The sequence below is a fragment of the Oxyura jamaicensis genome, chromosome 23, assembly GCF_011077185.1.
Source record: "Oxyura jamaicensis isolate SHBP4307 breed ruddy duck chromosome 23, BPBGC_Ojam_1.0, whole genome shotgun sequence".
Lineage (NCBI taxonomy): Eukaryota > Metazoa > Chordata > Aves > Anseriformes > Anatidae > Oxyura > Oxyura jamaicensis.
The window spans coordinates 4,661,643-4,682,135 of NC_048915.1; the positions used below are offsets into that span (position 1 = coordinate 4,661,643).

Genomic DNA, 20,493 nt, shown 5'->3' on the forward strand with positions numbered 1-20,493 from the left:
CCTCTGCAGCCACCCTCTTCTGCAGAACAGAAGTTAACAGAAAATGAAACAGGTGGACAGGGGCTGAAACCTCCAACCTCAAGGAACTTCACAGGACCCACAGGCCGAGCATGCTCCACAGGAATGGAGCGCAGCTGTCAGATGCTTCACAGCACTGTCCTTAGGCCGTCTAATAGAGTACACAATTAAGAAATAAATTCCTTAGTAGTTGAGGTCCTGCAGTGCTAGGGCAGTCATTAGGTCCTTGTGGGTTTATGGCGAGATGCCTTTGGCAGGGGAGGTTTTTCTTTTTTAAGGACTCATTTCTTGTTGCTGGATTGAAGAATAAAGAACCGGGGCATGCGTTCATTTCTTAGCAGTTTTTATTTTACAGGATGCTCTGGTCCGAGCCTTGCTGGCAATTGAACAGGATTGGTGGGGTCACACCAGCAAGTGATCTACTCACAGCTCCCTTTCTTGGTCCTGCTCTACGTAAGAACAAGTGAAATTAGAGACACAAGAGCAGCCCATTTTTCACCATATATGTTAGACTTACTCTCCCCAAATAGTGTACAAGAGTGAAAACACTGTTTGTATGGCATGACTTTTTAATAAAGCATGAAACTTCAGGAGCATTGTTTCAAGATAATGCAAAATGTGATCGGGTTTTTAATCCTAGTTTTAATTGTATGAGGTAATGGAAGAAAGCCACAAAAATTCAAAGTATTAAAAAGAAGTGTTTTCACTTCTCACTAGCAGGACGAAGCAAGGGAAACTCCTACTGTCACGAACAGGAGCTGCTCGCAGCCACAATTCATGTGATGGGAGCAGAACTTAGCTGGCAGTTGCTTTTTGCGCATGTCTGTGTGCTGAAACCCAGCTGGCCGCTGGGGCTGAGCATGGCAAAGCGTGAGGCTGGAAGCCTGCAACACCTAGCGTTCACAACCAGCAGCGGCTGCTGAGAAACGTGTGTCATCCCACAGCAGGGTGCTGCTTACCTGCATCAGACAGGCGTTTCCTGCAAGAACGCCGGATAGCCACAGCCATTGACTCACCCATCTGCCTTGCCTGTACAGCCAACGCTCCTGCGGAGTTCAATAAAAGCACCCAAATTCAAAACGAAGCCAGTTACTGCTACAATTCGGGAGCCATCTGTCAAACCTTGCATTTACAAACCCAGACTGCCGAGCTGGGAATCCAGTGACCCTGCAGTGGAAAACACAAGGTAGAGTTCGCACACCGTGATTCACGCCACAACTTACAGAATACCTGAGCAGAATTCACACCAAGGCATGGCATAAATCAAACCACCACTAGTTAAGGCAGCTTACTGACCAGCTGAGGCGGTGGTCAAGAAAGACCTGATGAACCCTGGAACGAGGTCATCGCCCCTCTCTGCTTCCTCTTCCTTCCACATTTCTACAGTCAGTTAAACCTCTCTGGGCACAGAGGTGCCTCCCTGAGCCCTGCACCCTGGGTAAGCACACAGATTCTACTACCAAGTGTCTCCTCAGCTTTTTAATTCTTTCTCTAGTCTGTGAGGTATTTCCGTGACATATTTCCTTCAAAGTTAAAGCATATGTTTACTTAAAAGCATGTTGTAGCTCCAAACTTCATCAGCCCTAGGTTTCCTAGGATTTGATCCAAGTGATCTTTCCTTTGAATCATTTTGGAAAGGCACTAGGGTAAAGTTATCCTCTGCTTTTGAGCTTAGGCTTGCCTGCAGGCGAACAATCTCAGTTCCCAAACCCAACGAACCTCCACTGCAAAAATGGAAAAAAAAAAGGAAAGCGGATGTACCGATTTGCTGAAGATGAAGGTTATTTTAAGCAATCATGTGTCCCCAGTTCATTTATAGCTGTCATGTTTTGTCCTCGTCCAAAAGCTTTTTTTGTCCTTACTGTAATATTTTTAGCCAAGTACAGTTTTCTGAGGAAACAACAAACCCTCACCTGAAATAGAAAAGATGAATAAGCAAACAGCTCTTTCGTTTATTAATTTGGGACTCTCTTCTGTAGAATCACTTCTCCGGGTAGATACAGAGTCTGTTGACGCTGCATTTTGTCTAGATGTTGCTATGTTATTTCTGCGAACATTAAAAAAAATACATCCATTCCGAACATCTCTATGCTTAGCACAGACTGTGAAAGCAGGTAATTAAAATCCTCCTTTTAGTGTCACTAGAGCTGTTACCCATCGTACATTTCTATCGCTTTCTAAATCCTCGCACATCAGAAATAAGTATCTTGTGGTAACAAGTTCCACAGGTTACACAATGCGTACAAGTTTTAATTCAACGTTAAATTATTTAAGACATTTGTTTACAGGCAACAGTAGGGGTTGCTCACTCTGTACATTGCATTTATTAGACATCAACAAGGAAAAACAACATTTGGCACAAGAATGCCTTTTTTATTATTATTATTTTTGGACACATGAACACAAAATATCCCTGCAGGCTAAAAAAAAATACATTGCAAATTGTACACAACCAGCATCTTATCGCAACATGGGGCTGCTAACCCACCCAGAACAGTTTAGAAAGAGTACCTCGTATTGCTATCGACATACATCCAGTCCAAATTTAATAAAATACAATTTTAAACATTACAAGTCTAACAATATAGAAACAAAAGTTACATCGTAGGTCAAAATGAACAAATGCAAACATTTTACATTGAAGTTTCAGCCTCTAGACATAGAAATATGAAAACGTCAATAGCAAGGAATAAGAAAATCTGTAAGTGATATTACAAGATCTTTCCTCAAATGCACAAGGAAAAAACCTTGTAGTTGAAACAGTATTGATACAATGCCCTCCAAACCCTGCCTTCTTAAAATGAAAGCAGAGTTACTCCCTTGCTATTGAGCAAGAAAAATCCTACAGCACATCCACAAAGGTAGTTTGGGGGGTAGGTTTCGTTAAACACCGTATCTGAACAAATGTGCCTTTACCCATTGGTAGAGCAAAGCTGTTGATATAGGTTAAATAACTCTGACACTTGTGTCTGGAGCAAGAGACGTACTGCATGAAGCAAGTTTGCCTGTATATCACAACCTCTTATGCCCTTTGGATGCAGCTACAGGCACTACACTAAACTGTGGTACTCACAACAAGAATAAATAAGCCAGGCTGTTCAAATGTTTGAGACAGGCTAACTAGTGATTGCCAGAGCTTGTTCAGAATTCAGCTGTTCACAAAGCAAGCAGAACTGGTTTGAAAATGGGGTTTCTGCCCACCCGCCTCCCCCCCCACCCCTTTTTATTTTTATTTTTTTAAAGTGTCAACCACCCCCTTCCCCAACTCTTTAAACTTTGCTACATTTAAAATCTTTCACACCACATAGCTAAACAGTGGCCAACAGGCTTTATTTATAAAAAAGAAAAAAAAAAAAGAACAAAACAAAAACACCCTAAGAACTACATCTACAGAATGCACATCTTCCCATTGATTGACACATGCATAACGATTCAGTCAGTCCCAAGGGGTTAATTCAGATCGTCAAGCCCAACCTCCAGACTCAGCTCGCAGACCCTCAGAGGACACTATTGCCAAAACTTTGATCTTACACTTACCACCGAGCAACAGTCCTGAATTTAAACGCTCTTCTCTCAAAGTGACAGCACTGCACCCTTAGCAGTGGGTTTTTTATATCATTATTTTTTAAACAATGGTGTTCTAACACAGGATTGAGTTAGGGTTCTTGCCACGCTTCCCGGGGCTAGCTGAGATCCAACAATCCACACAGTCTGAGGTTAAATATTCAGTCCAGTCACAGGCAAACGAAAGAGAGGCTCTCACTTCACTCAATCTGAACTAGGAGTGCTTGGCACTGGACAACTAACTAACTGGTGACAAAACTAAGTATTTGTTATGCACCCTGGATTAAACCAGTCACATTCTTGCCTAGTGCACAAACTCAAACAGTGATCTTTGATCCTATAACTTAAAAAAGGGTGCTCAGTTTCTTTTCAAGGTGCCAAAGTTCTCCATGTGTGTTGGGTCAGTCAGAGTTCATTCTAAAAAGGGGGTTTTGTATTCTCCCTGAACGAGTACTGAGAAAGCAGCCATCTAGCTGAAGCAGCGGTCAGTCTCCCACCCACATGTCCTGATTTTATTACACAAGTGAGGTATTCTTTAAAAATAAAAATAAAAAAAATAAAAGGAATCTTTTATCAATCTAAACTCCTCCACTATACATGCCAGGAGCAGAGTTTGCTTCAGTCCCATTTAGAACAGAAAAGAAAAAAGTTTAAATTTAATTTAATGAGACATCCTATTTGAAAGAAGGTTATAAAACTGTTTGAAGACTAACTTCAGTGTACTCTGGTACAACTGAAAAAAAAACAGCATTTAGAAATGTAAACTTTAATTTATTTACAAGCTTAAAGACTGAAGGAAACAGCATTTCCTATTGCTGAAAGTTTGAGGGGGCTGGTTCCTAAGCTTTGGAACAGCAGACAACTTAGCAGCAAACCCCACACGAGTATCAGAGACCACAGTGCAATCGTTGGACTTCGCAAGCTTCTGTTATCAAAGTAGTGGTGTTAGTTCTACTCAGTTTAGGAATAAGCTTTTAATCTGCGCTAACTCACGTTAACACCAAGAGGAATCTAGTCTTCATGTACCATGGTTGTGGATTCCGAGAGTGAAACCAAGCCCCTCTTCTTTATTACACATTGCAGCTGAAAAAAGCCAAGCAGATCAAAAAACCTTGATTTCTATAGGCTGGGACAGAATCAGTATATTAGACTTACATTGGTTAAACATGCTGTTGAATGCAGTTGTGTGTGCAACCTAGATTCCCAGGGAAAAAGTTTAAAATGCTGGTTCAAGTCCTCAGGTTGCCTGTCACACAATACATTTAGACTGTACAGATTGGCAAGCCTTTCCTACACGTAACACCCAGTTTCCAAGCTTATAAAAAAAGTTGTAGACAGGACACCAACAGTGAATATAAAACAGTTAAAAATAATTCTTAAAAAAAGCATGGAAGTGCGTCTTTTCTAATTAGTTTCAGAACTGCCAAATTGTGTGTTCAGAAAACGACACGAGAATGTTGGTTAAACTCATGCACAACCCTCAGCTAGAAAATTACACTGTTAGGGGGGCTTAAAAAACAAATATTTATTGCCAAAGTTAACCCTTCTATGAGAAAAAAGTTTTAAAATCACTTAGATTTATCAAACCACACAGCAGCATAAAGTGGGCACTTTTGTAAAAGTTTGCAAAATACCTAAAAGCTATTTTTTTTTTGTATTTTTTTTGTATTTTTTAAATCATTTTTAGAGGGGGAAAATGATGGTTCAGTATTTCTTATGATACCATGGCAGTATTATTTGTAACCATTATAATTAAAACCTACTGACAGGCATCACTATCTGGTTATGTTACACATTCACAGAACAAGAACCACCTATATTTGAACTCGCCGTATAGTGCAATTGCTTTGCAGCCCAAGTCTGCAGAGATTAAAAAGATAATTAGTAAAACCGACAAAAAACTGCAATACCTGTGAAAGTTATGTTTGTCAAAAGGCATTTACAGTAGTGAAGTCTAAAATCTCCATTAAAAAATCTATGGCCCCACACAATAGAACAATTACATTTAACTGGAGTAAAACATTTCGCCATAATATGCATACTCACTAAGCAGTGCATGAAGACGGGGGATCAGTCGTCATGATAAACTAATGGGATGAGAAGGTAACTTAAAAACCGTAGCTAGCAAAATATTCAATAGAAACCTTTCATGCCAAGTCCTTTAAAAATTTCAGGATGATCGGCCTTTTGCGCTTTGAGGTAAAAATTCAGTCCAATGCATCAGAAAAGACAGTCTATGAATTCCTATTACACAAAAGAATGAAACGAATGGCTCAATTGTGTCGGTGCATCAGACATTGCTGTGAAGTACAGATTCAGTGCGACTGTCCAGAGCTGCTGGTAGTGGGCAGTCTGAAATAAACCGGGCCCTAGCTATAGCAGTAGGCATTGACAACATTTCAGGACTGCACGAGTTGTTGGTTTTGCCACATCTTCCCAGATGCTCTCAAGCAAAATACATTGTATGTTGAGTATCATGGTGGATCTGCACTGCCTTCGCCAGAGCCTGAGGATCACGGCCATTGCTCTGTCCTGACACGTGGCTGCCTTCAGCGCTGTAAAAAGGCAGACACACAGAGAGAGCCGTGAACAATTGGGCCAACAAGCCCAGAACTCCAGTTCATTATCTGGCTACCAAGACAGCGAGGTACAGTTCCTTACCTGTCGTGATCCTTGTCCACAAGATGGTATCTGGCCCTAAACGCTACCAGCCTGGCATAGTATGCAGGAGCTGGGATAGAGACTGATCGTGTACACCGGACATACGTGTGACACAGCTGGTAGGTCAGCAGCTGTAGCTCGTCTGCAGTGAAACAGTTGTCATCCCACAAGACCTGATAGTGGGAGGGCCGGCTGGTTCCCTGCGGAGAACAGAGGAGCATTCAGCTGGACAGCATCAACAAAAACAGAGGTGGTACTGAAGGCTGTACCTTCTATCAGTATGCTGAAGAGTTAGTGCCAAACAGGCACTGAACTTATGCAACTAACTAAGTCTGCCAAACCATAAATAGAATCAACATTACTCATCGGGACAACAATAAGGATTTAGTCCCACAGCCTGAGCACAGCAGAGCTGAAACGTTACCTGAATTCCTGCGTGGCTACAGAGGTAAAAGTCAAATTCAGAAGGATGCGTGATCGTGCTGTCCACAGTAGTGCCTGCCGGTACGTTGCCACTCTTACCCACCTGATGTGGAAAGTTTATTATTAGCCTGTGTTTGTTTTTCTTTAGAAGTGACCCAAAAATACCTCCTCAGATAGGCTCTACTTAAGGTTGCTTCAGAATTTACTGCTCAAAAACGTGAAAAAAAGGTAATTTACATAGGAGGAATGAAAGTGTTCTCTGCAAGTTCATGGTTAGAAACTTCACCAAATCTAGTTGGCGCATAATCAGAGAAAAATAAAGTTCCTGCCAGCACCATTAAAATTGCAGAGTAGAATAAAGCCTATATAAGTAATTCAGAATATGGAAAAAATGCAGACTTTCTGAAATAGATTTCACACCCTTGTTTGCAATCACACCCGAGATGTTTATTTCTAGCAAACCTGTGATCGAGAACTATCCTAAACCAGGTTCCTTAGTTGGCCTGTGGATTTGTGACATAGGCAAATATTTTTGATGCCTATGAACAGAACAGGCAACTAACTGAACAACTAGCGTGTGTTGAGAATCTCCGACTATAAAAAAAAAAATGAGGTTACAGCTCCAGATACACAAATCCAGGGATACAGAGTATGCTCATTCCAAAAGGGGCTGGGAACAAGCTGTTCCATCCGACTGCCTGATGTAGAGCAATAAAAAAAGGGGAGGAACTGGCTATTTTGGTCTTACAGAGAGCCTGTTCCATCACAGAACTCCTACTGTTTGTATAGATTAGTTCAGTTCCAATGGGTAAAATGGATTCCACCCCAGTTACCCAAACCAGCTACATTCCCATCGCCATTGGCTTCTTGCTTAAATACCCGACATTACTTGCCCTTTCAGTTTTGTCAGCACAGAATAGTCTGGTGTGATGCCTTTTCTGCACAACAATATAGGTTATTCCTGGTCTGTAGTCTTCTTCCAAACTAATACAGGCCTTCCGGATTGCTATGAGCTCTGGCCATGCTACCTAGAAGTAGAGGATTTAATTATTAGGTGCAGAACTCAGTGCATACAGTATTATTCTTTCCAGGTATAAGTGTCACTTCATAAGGAGCACAATCAGACAGGATAACTGTACCTTGAGTCTGCCCAGAAAAACTCAATGAGACTGCAAATTGTCCCCTTGAACAAATGCAATCCATATTTAATTGAAAATAAGTGCCAATCCCTTTTCATAAGCAACAAGAGATCATTAGACGGTACCTGTTTCATCTGCCCTTCTGATACTCCCCCTCTGTAGTAAATGATCCTTGTGGGCTTGAACCGAGTGGATTTGTAAAACTGGATCAACAGTTCTCGCACCATGTTAGTCAGGTCCTGTATCACCTCCTGACTGTACAGCAATTCCTGCGAGGTCTCCTGACGGGAGGTCTGCACACGCACGGTAGCACAGTAACGGCTGGGGTGGCCGTCCATGCTGCCTACCACAGCAGCAATAGAAGGCTTCTTTCCATCCCCAGCAGGAGGGTGGGTGACATCTGCTCCTAAGAAGATCACTGGCTGCTGGAACACCGAGGGCCTGTTTGATAAGATTAAGGTGTATTAAATAATAACGCATAGAAGTGGGATGAGGAAGGAGGGTAGGAGAAAAAAAGAAGACAGCTAAGGAAAGTATATTCAAACCATTCAAGAGCCCTAAAACCATGCCTGAATCTTTAAAAAGATCTCTACCTCAAGCTCTTACAGTCCAGACAGAACAGAAAGCAGAAAAGAACCAAAGGTAGACAAACTTACAAGCATTTATCACAAGTCACTCAGTCCCACTCCTTTTCTTTCAGAGTGGAAGGAAATACAGTATGCTTAAGGAGATGGCAAAAGAAAAAGGTGGACAGACTGAACCCAAAAGTAGGAAAAGGACCAAAAGAGACAAGACATAGAAAAAAAACACCTTTATGAGCTTATTTTCTTACACACACTGCTGGACTCCTCTAACACTAAAGAGATTCCTTAGCACAGGTCTTACAAGGCAGATTCTTAACACAGAAGCACCCTCCTCTGTCCACTTTAGTCTGTGGGTATTTCTAACATAATATTATGAAAAGTACAATTTTAACTAGCAAAACAAAATAACATCATTTTGCTTGACAATCCAGACTTCAAGGAGAAGCTTTAGATTTAACCTTACCTTTGATGAGGTACAAGCACATTGTTGATTCCTCCAAGCTTTGCATTTATCTTCAGACACAGGTTGGACAGTGTTTGCGGGGATGTTTTCACCACATTCTTTACCTGAACACACTGAGTGGCCATGCCAAGAAGCGTGTCACCAACCCGCTTTACTTCAGCTGTGACAGAAAAATAAGACAGTGGTTCCGATTACCTGAACAGTCAGTAATTCCATCTGCTTTCTCTTATTTTTCTCAAATGCTATGCTAATTCAAATCCTTAAAGGTTCACTGACAAAGGCTCAGCCTGCTCTTTGGGATGCACAAGTTCTCCAATGAGACCTGAAAACCAAACTAAAAAAAATGTAAAAAAGGCGACAAAAAAGCAACAAAAATAACCCAAACCACCTCTTAAACTGAAGACACTACCTACCCTGTTTCCTTTCTACCAATGAAGAGCATAGTAAGATGCCCGCTTGCTGTAAAACTACTTAACATTTTATAGCCTTTTCTCCATACCATACACGGGTGTCTTTCCAGGTAGAATCACCACGATCAGCTGCAGACCAACGTAAGTCAGTTTTAAGTGTTTAAACATGGGCTCCACGCTGTCTGCACCCTGGGCGTATTTGCAGAAACAGGGCTGGCCTTGGATCGGCATCCCTGCATCCTTGGAGATCTTCCGCAGCTGGTCAGTGAAACTCCTGTAAATGAAACATAAATGGAAACAACCTCACCTTCTCACTGTGTTTCACTTTCCTGTTAATTCTATCAACAAGATCTAAGCTGTTTCAGCTATTTCACAACCCTACCAACTTGACGCTACACTGTTCCGTTAAGCTATCCTACCACGGTAAGAAATTCACTAATATGATTTTAATCTTGTATGAGGAAAAGTTTCATAAGCCTCTGTTCCTGTAATTGCAGAAGCTTTGGGAAAACAAACATACATTTAAGCTGAATATTTTGAGGCAGATTCCCAGACTAACTCTGATGTGCTGCTAAATTTCTATCATCCAGTGAACTTATCTGAATTTTACTGCCACCACAATTTTTGCTGCACGTGTCAGTGGTTCAAACAGCACCTGATATTTAGGACTCTGCAAAGTAATCTGAAGGAAGGTGGTGGATGGAAAGAGGGAGTGGTGTATGTTGTCTGGGAGGCAGTAAAGGTTAAAAAAAATAAAAGTTTAGGTTTTGGAATAAAAGACCATCAATTATTTGTAAAAAACAGCAGAATTCAAGCTGATTGCAGCCTCCACAGTAGGAAACACAGCCTCAGTGGTAAGGGAATTGATACTTTTCCTAGCCAGCCAGTTAGGCTATTAACTTTGTTGTAGTCTCCTCCCAAGGTGCAAATATTTAAGTCACGGAACTGCGGTTTCCTCTTTTTACTATTAGATGCATTAGTCAGCTTATGCTGCATGCCACCATTCAGAGATAAGAAGAAAATGGGTACTATTAATAAATATTAAAAATACTTACTTTAGTAAGTCTTCCCTGCATTGTTTTTGAGGAGCAAAACAGGCGACAGCCCAAACTTTAATCTCAATGCCAGCATAGAACTGTTTCCCTCTCATGTCCCACACGCCTTGGTTTGGTGTGGCCACAGTCTTGTTCTGGGTCAAAAACAAAGGCAAATTAAAAATAAAATGCTGCCTGGTTTTGACTACAGCCAACCAGTGCTCAAACAAAAGCATGCTGTGTGAGAAGATATACAGAACACCAGGAATTTAAATAACCCCAGAACAAGATATTATTACCAGACACAGAAAACTCACCCTGCCTCCATACTGCAGCATTGGTGCTGGCAAAACTCTGCCTGTCAACTCTGTCATTTCGTTATGGACAACAATACCAAACTCCTTCAGGTATGGATCAGGTCCACCAACCATGCTGTTACTTTTTACCTGGTGATAAGAAAATATTGTATGTAACTACACCTAATGCTTTGGTTGACTCTGTGCTCCTTGCAATTAACGGGGTTTCCTGTTTCAAAGGATTCGTTTTAAAGAAGTCAGATTTTTGAGCTTTCACAATTTTGGGTTATTCTGGTTATCATGACATACGCTCTTCTGAAAGAGCCGTATTAAGTGACAAATGCAGGTTGTTTAGCTGAGAAAAATGCTCACTAGTCTGCTGATTTCTTCCTGTCGGTCTGGTGCAGATCTTGCAGTTGCTTTTATCATAGTCGATGTCTGATTGTCCGTTAGCTTCTTGATACATCTCTGGCCTGCCACTATGTTACACACCTACACAGAACAGTGAGAAGTGGCATGACACCATTTAACAAAGGATATACCACAAGGCAAGAGAAAGTTAGATTCTTACCTCGAGTGGCAAGTATGTGTGTTTCTGTTCCTGTCCTACTTGGAGACAGGGAAGATGAGGATATTTTAGCTGCAGACTGTACTTCTGCTTAAAATATTGAGCTACTGTACACTCCATAGCCTGCCCATTTTCCAGCTGCAGAGGAAACCTATAAAGGACATTTGTTCTGGTTAAGCTTTTTTATTTTTATTTTTTATATAGAAAAGGAAAAAGCAATGTGGAAAATCTATTCCAGAGTAGAAACGCTTAAAACATTTGTTTTCCTCAGCTACTGGATTTCTTGTTTGTAAAAAGATTTTATAGACAATATCCTGAATACATCAAAGCTGTTTTAACAATTACCACCTTCAGTAACCATATTAAGAAGTCAGGATATAGCTTCAATTTTGTTGTGTTGAAGTAAATAAAGCAATTGTCAAAACCCACATTATTCCTCTGGTCCACTAAGAGTGAACATTCTTTCAAAGCCACATAGCTGCTTCACCTCTGGAATCGACTTTTCTAACAAAAATACTTTACTTAAAAGGTCCAAGATCTTAAAAATTGTCAACAAGCGCTCGTATACATACGTCTGATGACTGGCTGGTCGCCGAGTAACATTGCAAACTCGGTATTTTCTCTTCATCTGGCCGCAGTGAGTAACCTCTACTTTTAGACCTGAAAACCCCAAATAAAAGTCACCTAAATAAAATCAGATATAGGAGTCACCTTTGAGGAAGAAAACAGTAAAAAGGAAAAGACCAACTTCCCAATTGCCTTGCGAATTTTCATTACAACGTCGTATTGACAAGTTTACAGATTTCTGATGCAGCGATGCTTTAGAACAAGCCTTTACCTCTGATTTCTTTGGTAAACTTGACACGCTGGGAGTCCGTAAGAGGCTTGGTTTGTTCATTGATGTTCTGAATGTCCAAGACCTCACACATGAACTCAATGATAGGCTGGGCACGATAGAAAGCAGTTGCTGACACTAAGAATAAAAAAAAAAAAAAAAATAGAACATTTAATTTAGAAGCAGCGAAGACTCTGTTACATTAGTGAGACAGAATTTCCTACATACCATCAATGTTGAGCATCATGTTCCACATGGCAGGCCTGACGGACTGGTGGAAACCAAACCAGACCTCCCTGCCACCACCCAGAGGGTGGTAATAGCCTTCAGGGGGGGAGAAAAAGGAGCGACCCACAGGAGTATACCTGAAAAAAAAACATAAGAAAATTGATAAATCTGATCACTGCTTTCTGATGGACTTTTTAAAGTCGTATGTTTAAAATGCACTTCTATAGTACGCTGTGACTGTTAGAACAAGCTCATTGCAAGCATACAAAACCTTTACCAGCAGAGCAGTTGGAAAGGCTACAGCAAATTCCAGTTGGAAACATGACCAGCAGGTACAAGTCCCGAGCTGAGATCAAATTTCCCTACTCTAGTGCAAATTTGTAATGCAGGCATTGAATTACACAACAGCATCCCTCAACTCCTCTGCAGTAGGAAGGTGTAATAGCAGTAGAACAGCAGCAAGTAGTAAATAATACAAACGTAAGACAGATGCAAGATTGAGCCAGTTAGGAAGACACTGGAAGTACTTACCTCATGGAGGGAAGGTGCCGTGTGATTACATCGAGTGCCTGTACAGAATCTTCAGGAACTTCATTCAAGTGCCCTGCCAGAGCTTCCAGCAGCAACTGAAGGCTAACGACTGATACCCACTGAATGGATACTTTAAAAGTCTGGTCCTTCCCCTCCCCTGGAAGCGTCACCTCCATATCCACCTTCACATAAAATTAAGCAAAAACTTTTGTTAAGGACTGCAGACTACCACGATTATGCAAGATTACTTTTTTCTCTTACGTATCCTTTGATTCTTTATTTTTGCTGATTGGTTTGTGTAGTTTGCTTAGACTATTACAATCAGTTTCCTTCAAATTTGGAAAGCTTGTAATTCATTCATCTGAAGAAACCGCAGTAACAGCACTGAGGTATCTTAAAGTGTAGATTGTACGTGATAATGAGTATGGTGAGTATGGTGACATCGAAACTATGAACATTTTTTATCTTTATTTATTTATTTAAAGTGGCAACCAGTTAATAGCAAGATGTCTTGTGTCCCTAACAGGGAGGCAAGAAAAAACAATTTCTGGTCAAAAAGAAGAATCACTGGGATACACAAATCTCAGAGTTCTAGCACAGAACTTGAAATTATTCTCACACACCCAGCCAAAAGGGTAAATGGAAACTCATGTATTCCTCATGGCACTGTATCAGCAATAACCAGACCCCTAGGGAGAAGAGTAGATGGGAGTTATTTAAGTTTGACATCAGGACTGGTTAATACAGATCTCAATCTGTCAGAGCCTGGGTGTTGTGAGCATGGCGCGGCACACTAAGGGCCAGTGCAGCTGATTTAGTTGTTCACAGTCCTTGTAGCACAGTTCTTATGAACAGGAGGACATAGTTCAAGAGTGCAGCCAAACCAAAACAGCTATTTGTCATCTAACAACTACTGTATCGTTTAACAAGAGAACTAGGGTTAGAACAGAGAAAATGGAAATTTGCATCAGGGCAAAAAATAAATCTATTTGCAGCTGAAAGCGCACAATACATTATTCAGAGCATCACTGACAAGTTCACCAAGTGAAGAGATGGCCATTAGAAACCCAAAGATGATAAACCTCAGTAAGGCACCTAAAAGCACCTAAATTACAGACACTGCCTGGAATTTCCATGACTATACTAATACATGTGATAATATCTTGGGGTTTTGTCAATAAAAATACTTTTCAAATGACACTGTAATAGTTTTCCACGGAAACTTAGAGCTGCTTATAGTAGCACTTACTCTGTCGCGGCCGATCGGTAAGGGGTGTGCAGTGTACATGTTCCGCTTCCCATCGTAGCCAGGCTGCCGATCACCAAAGATTTGCATCTTGAAGTGCCTCACCATGGTATCCACCACCTCTCTACAGAGGGAGGCATCAAGTTATGTTGGAGAACAGGAAAACCCAGCAATGATCTTAGGCAGTTTGAAATATCTTTTTTTGTATTTTCTTAACAGAGCAGGGTAGGAGAAACAACAGCACACTAGAACATACACAAGTCATCAGCAGAAACCAAGAACAGTCACCTCCAGGTTAAGACACTTAAATTTCAGCATAAAGGTGTCTACATGCAAGGTAGGTGTCCAAACTCTCATTACTGTCAGCAGAAACACACTCAATATGGCCAGTGGAATCCGAATAACTGTTCAAATACAGGAGCAATTAAAAGCATCTACCTTGTGATGAGCTGGGGTGCTCTGTAGCTTGATTCTACTGACAGAACATCTACATCTGAACACCTAAAACACTGCAAACAGAATCCCTTCCCCTCAGCTACTAACAGACATCTTTGTATAATAGGCTGGAACAGTTATCAAGCACGTTCACTTGCAGACTAGAAAATAAAAACTGCTGTAGTTCAAGGCTGAGTGCTTTTCCTAAAGCCTTCTATATTACTACCCACTTGCAAAATATCATAATAAAAAGAAAGAGAATATTGTATTACAGCTCGCTGAACAATAGGACAACTGCTAACCACGATACAAACACAAGCTGTTCTGTAGCTGATGAACGTTTAGGACGTACAGTCCTCCTAAACTGAACCAAAAACACTTTAAAAAAAATATGTATTTTAAAGTATTACTACTCTTAAACAACTCATACCTGTTCACTCTTCGGGGCCGTTTTTCTGGTTTGATATCTACATCATAGTGATAAACGTCAATCTTAGGGATCTGAACCTGGAAGTGGTTGGCCAGGAGGCGGATGGGCTTCCCAACAGTTCCCAGGCCTGGGCGACGGGGTGGCTGGAAAAGGCTCGCCGGAGGCCCTACGGGAATCAAAGAAATATATAAGAAAAATTACTTAGCATTCAGTGCAGCATCCTTTCAGGTGTATTTAGCTGGAAAGTGTTCCTGGCAGGGCAGAAAGAAATCTTCAGTAGCTTCCTGGGGTTGCAGATGGAGCTCCCAGCGGCTCACAGCCTTCCAGCAGCTCTGAACCTCCAGGTGGAAAACGTGCTCCCTACAGCACATAGAGGTTAATGCCACAAGCCCTTCTCTGAATTTTAGAGACATTTTTCATAACTATGGCTTATGAACTCGACTGAGCCCTGAGATGGACTACAAACATTTACATACTATGCATCTTTATATAATGTAAAACATAAATGCATTCCTACCTCCATTTCTAGAACAAGCCGATGGCCACCTGAGCCACACCTTTCCATTACTGGCTTGAAGTTCAGATGTTAACGATTGCCACTCTTGGCATACTCAGGAAATAACGCAACTTCTGCCTGCAAATTGGTGTAACCTAGAAATGGGGAATTTTTATTCTGAACTAAACTTAAAACATATTGCCATATTGGATCCAGACTAAAGCAGTTTTGTCGTTTCCTTTACATCATGACCACATCGCTTTCGTTAACAGTGGGATACTGATCCCCTGGAGCATGACTCCAGCCAATTTCAAGTTCCAGCACAAAGAAGGGAATGACAAATGGTTTGGGCTTTCTTCTAAAACGAAGAGTAAGGGAACAAGCATAAAGACAGGTACAGACTCCTTACAGGTGTGGAGAAGGTAATTTATTTGGACAGAAGTAATAGCTTCAGAAAAAGTTCCAAGGAGGAAATTCGGTGAGGCTTAACTAAGTATTCACATGCAAGCTAGTCACTAGTTAAGTCTTCAGTTTGATTCCTCAAAGTGTTAAGATCTGAGATACCACGTTAACAAGATCTTTGTTGTTGTTGTTGTTAAATTTGTCACAGCCTCAGTTGAAACTGCATGTAATGCAAATGGAATTAGTAAATTTCCGTGGGTTTCATCTGTATCTGCCAATGCTTAGTGCATTCAATGTTTCTTTCCTCTGTTCTAGAGCAGCAAACAAGAGGGGAAACAAGTTTTACAATACAGGGATGTAATAATAAAGTAATAATAAAACTTGGGGCAAATTCAGTATTGTAAGACTGTGTCAACCTGATGGTATCAAAGGCTCAAAAGTTTATACAAAAAAAAAAAAGTATAAACTGGAGGATGAAGCTCATATTTGGGCACACTTCAGCGTGCAGCAATAATCCTAACACAATCCTAAACTAAGCCCAAGACCGAATCAAAGGAGCCTTCCAAGCCACCTAATGGCTACTACATTCAGACTACCGATTTGAGGGTACTAACCCTCGAACGTTTAAGCAGAAGTAATACTTAGAGCACGTAAGCAGCCGTAGCCCACTTGACACGTCAAGCTGCAGCAGCACCGTGGCTGCTTGGGCCACAGACATCCCACACGACACATCGCTGGCTCTGCACCCGCATGAGTAATCGCGATCAGTCCAGGAGCTCCCAACGCCGCAGTTAAACCGGTTGTAGGGTACAGTTAGTACTTAAAAAAAGCTACAGCTATCTTGACAAGCGTGAATCATCAAGGGCAATCAAAGTTTGCTGTGCTTATTTGGATACGAAAGAGATGATCCATTAATCCTGTGCTAATTAGCCTGAAGTAAGTGCAAGCACTGACCTCCCACAAGAGATTAAATGACAACTATATTTACCCATTTTCCTGCCTCGCTATTGACAACTTTTGTAGGCAGGCAGGGCAATGCTGACCCAGGTCAGCTTTGATGTAAGGAGACAGCACTTACATTTTCACCTTTCTAAAGTTATTTCTCAAAGGATTCTAGAGAATAAGTTAAAAGCTGCTTCCCCCTTTGAAGCCAGGCTTCAAGTCACAGCAATTTTATCAGGATTTTTGCCTGGTCAGCCTGACTAGGATTATACTCACTGTTTCTCTTAATTTCTTCCATCATTTAGGTTCTCTGAACCGCCAGCTGAGTTACTTCAGACAGGAAGTACTTTTACAGACCCAAAAGAGGATCTGCTGCTGAAGTTGGGAGTTAGAGAGGACAGGCTACATCATATATCTACACAGCGGAATCAAAACAAGCCCTCCACTAACTGCTTTAGAATCTGGATTCTTCTGGAATCACACCTTTCTGTCAATAAGCATTTCCTATTCTACTAAAATTAACAGCACTTCAATTATACCAACAGCTTGATCAAGATCTTTATCAACAACATGCACAGACCACTTGGGTTGAGAAACGTGTCTTGCAGTCATTTCACAGAAGAATAATTAAGGAATGAGATACCAGTAAGAAAACACCACGCACGAAATAATCCCAATATTTAGCCAAACTTTGTTAAAAAAAATAACAGCCAACGTGCACGCTTTCAGAAGGCATCACCTTAAGACTCTTTAGTAGCCAAATGTCAAAAATCGGACCGTAGGGCTTAAGGGATTTGGGTGTAGTGAGAGTGTCCCCGTACCCCCAAAGCCTTGTGACATCCCCCCCAAGCCCTGTGACACTCCCCAAACCCTGCGACCCCCCTTCATGCAGCCCCTACCCCACTGACAGCCGGGGCCTGTCCACCCCGGGGCCCCGTCCTGTCACCCTCGGAGGTCTCGCCACCGGGCAGCCCCCCAAAAAAAACTTCCCCGGGAGCCGGCAGCCGGTGCCGCTGGGGGCTCCGAAGCCGGCCGGGGCGGCCGAGCCCCTCCTCGCGGGCCGCCCCCGGCCCCTCACGGCCGCCCCCGGAGGCCTCGCCGCGGGCTCAGCGGGCCCCGGCGGGAGGCGCTGCCCGCCCCAGGCCTCAGCTGGTGCCGCCCGGCCGGGCCCGAGGCCTTCCTCCTCCTCCTCCTCCTCCTCTTCCTCCCCCCGGTGCCTCCGGGCCCTGCCCGCCCCCGCCCCCCCAACCCCACGGCTCTCACCGGGTCCCAACGCTTCCATGGCGGCGGTGGCGGCGGCCTCGCTGCGGTCCCCCCCGGCACCGCCGCTGCCACCGCCGCCGCCTCCTCCGGCCCCGGGCCCCGCCGCCGCGGCGTAACGCTTGATCTCGGGAATATTGGCTCCGGGGGGGGGGGCCCGGCGGGGAACCGGGGCGGGGGGGAGCAGCAGCGGCGGGGCCGGACGAGGGGGAGGAGGGGGAAGAGGGGGAGGAGGGGGAGGAGGAGGAGGAGGAGGAGGAGGAGGAGGAGGAGGAAGGGGCGCGGCGGGCAGCGCTCCGCTTCCCCGAGCGGTGGCGGCGGCTCAGCGGGGGGATCGTGGGCGCCGAGCCCGAGCCCGAGCGCGCCCCCGCTGCCGCCAGCACCGGGTGAGGAGGAGGAGGAGGAGGAAGGGGGGGGGGGGAGGAAGGAGAGGCCCCTCCACGCTGCCCGGCGCCGCCGGCTCGCGCACGCGCACCGCCCCCTGCCGGCGGGGGCGCGCACACCGCCTCGCACCCTTTCGCCGCCGGCCCGGCAACAGGTGGAGGCGGCGGGGCGGTGCGCGGCCCCGTGCGCGGCCCCGCCGGCTGGAGAGGGGAGGTGGGGGCACCTCTGAGCCTCAACCCCCCTCCCCGCGGGACGGTCGGTGTTAAAGCGAGCTGTGATGACCCCAAAACAGCCGCTGACAGCAGCCCCCGTGAGCTGCTGGAAACATAAGGAGGTGCCAAAGCAACCCGTGACACCCCCAAAAGCAGCCGCTGTCAGCCCCGGTGAGCTGCTGGAAATATGACAGAGCCAAACCAACCCGTGACACCCCAAAAACAACCACTGTCAGCCCCCAAAACCAGCCGCTGTCAGCCCCCATGATCCGCTGGAAACATAGGGCGGTGCCAAATCAACCGGTCACACCCCAAAAAACAGCTCCTGTCAGCCCCCGTGAGCTTCTGGAAACGTAAGATGGTGCCAAAACAACCTGTTACATCCCCAAAAACAACTGCTGTCAAGACCCCGTGTGCATCTGGAAACCCAAACGCCTCAGAGCTGGAGCCGGGATCTGAGGGATGCTGTGAGGGAGGAAAGCCCCACTGCTGAGTGCAGCTCCCTCACCATGGCTTCGTTAGGACTGACGGCCACCCGGCACCTCACACTTGGTGTGGGGATCGGGAACAGAGCTGGGATATCACTCAGGGTGCCTGGAAGGCAGCAGCAGTAGGGAACAGGATGGTGCCACCGGGATTTGGGGTGTCAGGCTCCCGGGGTGCACGCCAGGACGACCCCGTACCTCACCGTGGCCTGGCCGCCTCGCTTCAGCTTGTCCTCGTGGTGAGCTGCTCCGGCACGCATCCCGCTCCTCTCTCAATTCTCAGCTGGCTCACAAGAAGGTCAGAAGTCAAAACATTCAATAAATAATAAATGCCAAGTCCGTCATATTTGCTTTTTTTTGAACCTGCAGGGTTGGTATTTTCCAAGACCTTTCCTACAAGCTGAAGCATTAAAAAAACTATTTTTAAAATAAAATGAAGTCTGATATTCTCGTAAAAGTGCCTTACTTAATAAATACTTACGGGAAACACCAGTATTACAAGACCAGTCACAAAACTACCATGATGTCTGGCAATGTTTCCATGCTATTATTCAGCATATCTAAATACAAATAGTACTTAAAAAAAGATGAAGACAAAATCTCTGCCTCAATAAATCCACAATACTAAGGCTTGGTCCTGCGAGATACTGAGTAGGGCTACTCAAGAGTATACTTAATGCATTATAAATTCAAAAAAACAATTAACCTGATAAATATTACAAACATGCTGAGGCATCCTGACTGCAAAGTAGCCAGAACCTTATTTCAGTGTTATTCCACCCTTATACTGAAAACACCTACGTGTTTCCAGTGGTGAGGCCGAATCTGGTTATGACAGAAAAAGTTCCGATAGCTTTAGTTCTGAAGACGTTTCTAAATATCTCCCTTTAGAAGGCGTGGAAGGAATATATTATTTAGTAAAAAATAGACTCCCAAACTGCCTTTCAAAAATATGAATCTTATAAAATGGTACCTTATCCAGTGCTTTAAAAAAACAGATCACTTTTTAGTTTAGAGTCTCCTTAATGACAGATGTTCACCAAGAGTTATCAATTCTGTACGGCTGCCTTTCTGCACCAGGTGTGAGCAACAGAACTCTGAATCAGAGGAATCAGAGGTGACCTAACATAGCAGGTAGCTATTTATTATTATTATTACTATTATTTAAGCTACAAATCCAGTTACCTGCTTTATATTGTGAATAAATAATAGTATGAAATACCAGCGCGTTTTATCTAAGCATGTACTATTTCCATGGACCTGTGGAGCATATTGCAGTATGAGCAGCTAAAAACCCCTTTTCGGATCCAAGTGTTTCACCTCTTTTACATTAAATTAAAACTCTCTAAAAGCTAGCGATAACAGCTTTGTGCATCCAGGTGCTAAAATCCAAATTCTATGGCACAGCACTTTCCCTGTGCAATCTTTTTCTTACAAGATCTCAAAA

The 20,493-nt window shown here is 43.5% G+C and overlaps 1 protein-coding gene across 1 annotated transcript; it reads right to left on the reverse strand.

The window, feature by feature from the left end:
- Positions 1-2,317: 2,317 nt before the first annotated feature.
- Positions 2,318-18,050, reverse strand: LOC118177694 (protein argonaute-4). Its single transcript, XM_035345675.1, has 18 exons — positions 17,969-18,050; positions 14,866-15,031; positions 14,004-14,124; positions 12,755-12,936; positions 12,224-12,360; positions 11,999-12,133; positions 11,733-11,820; positions 11,164-11,311; positions 10,965-11,084; positions 10,614-10,742; positions 10,318-10,451; positions 9,352-9,536; positions 8,853-9,012; positions 7,931-8,246; positions 7,560-7,694; positions 6,668-6,769; positions 6,244-6,443; positions 2,318-6,137 (listed from the first exon to the last, which is right to left on the reverse strand). The coding sequence occupies exons 1-18, from the start codon at positions 17,985-17,987 to the stop codon at positions 6,029-6,031; spliced, it is 2,586 nt and encodes an 861-aa protein (XP_035201566.1). The 5' UTR covers positions 17,988-18,050; the 3' UTR covers positions 2,318-6,028.
- Positions 18,051-20,493: the final 2,443 nt, after the last annotated feature.

Bases quoted from the DNA above. Each gene is read 5' to 3' on its own strand.
- LOC118177694 (XM_035345675.1), bottom strand. The intron at 14,125-14,865 runs GTATGAGTTGTT...CTCCCTCTGTAG, and splicing joins CGGCCCCGAAGAGTGAACAG to AGAGGTGGTGGATACCATGG. The intron at 10,743-10,964 runs GTGAGCATTTTT...TCTTATCACCAG, and splicing joins AGGAAGAAATCAGCAGACTA to GTAAAAAGTAACAGCATGGT.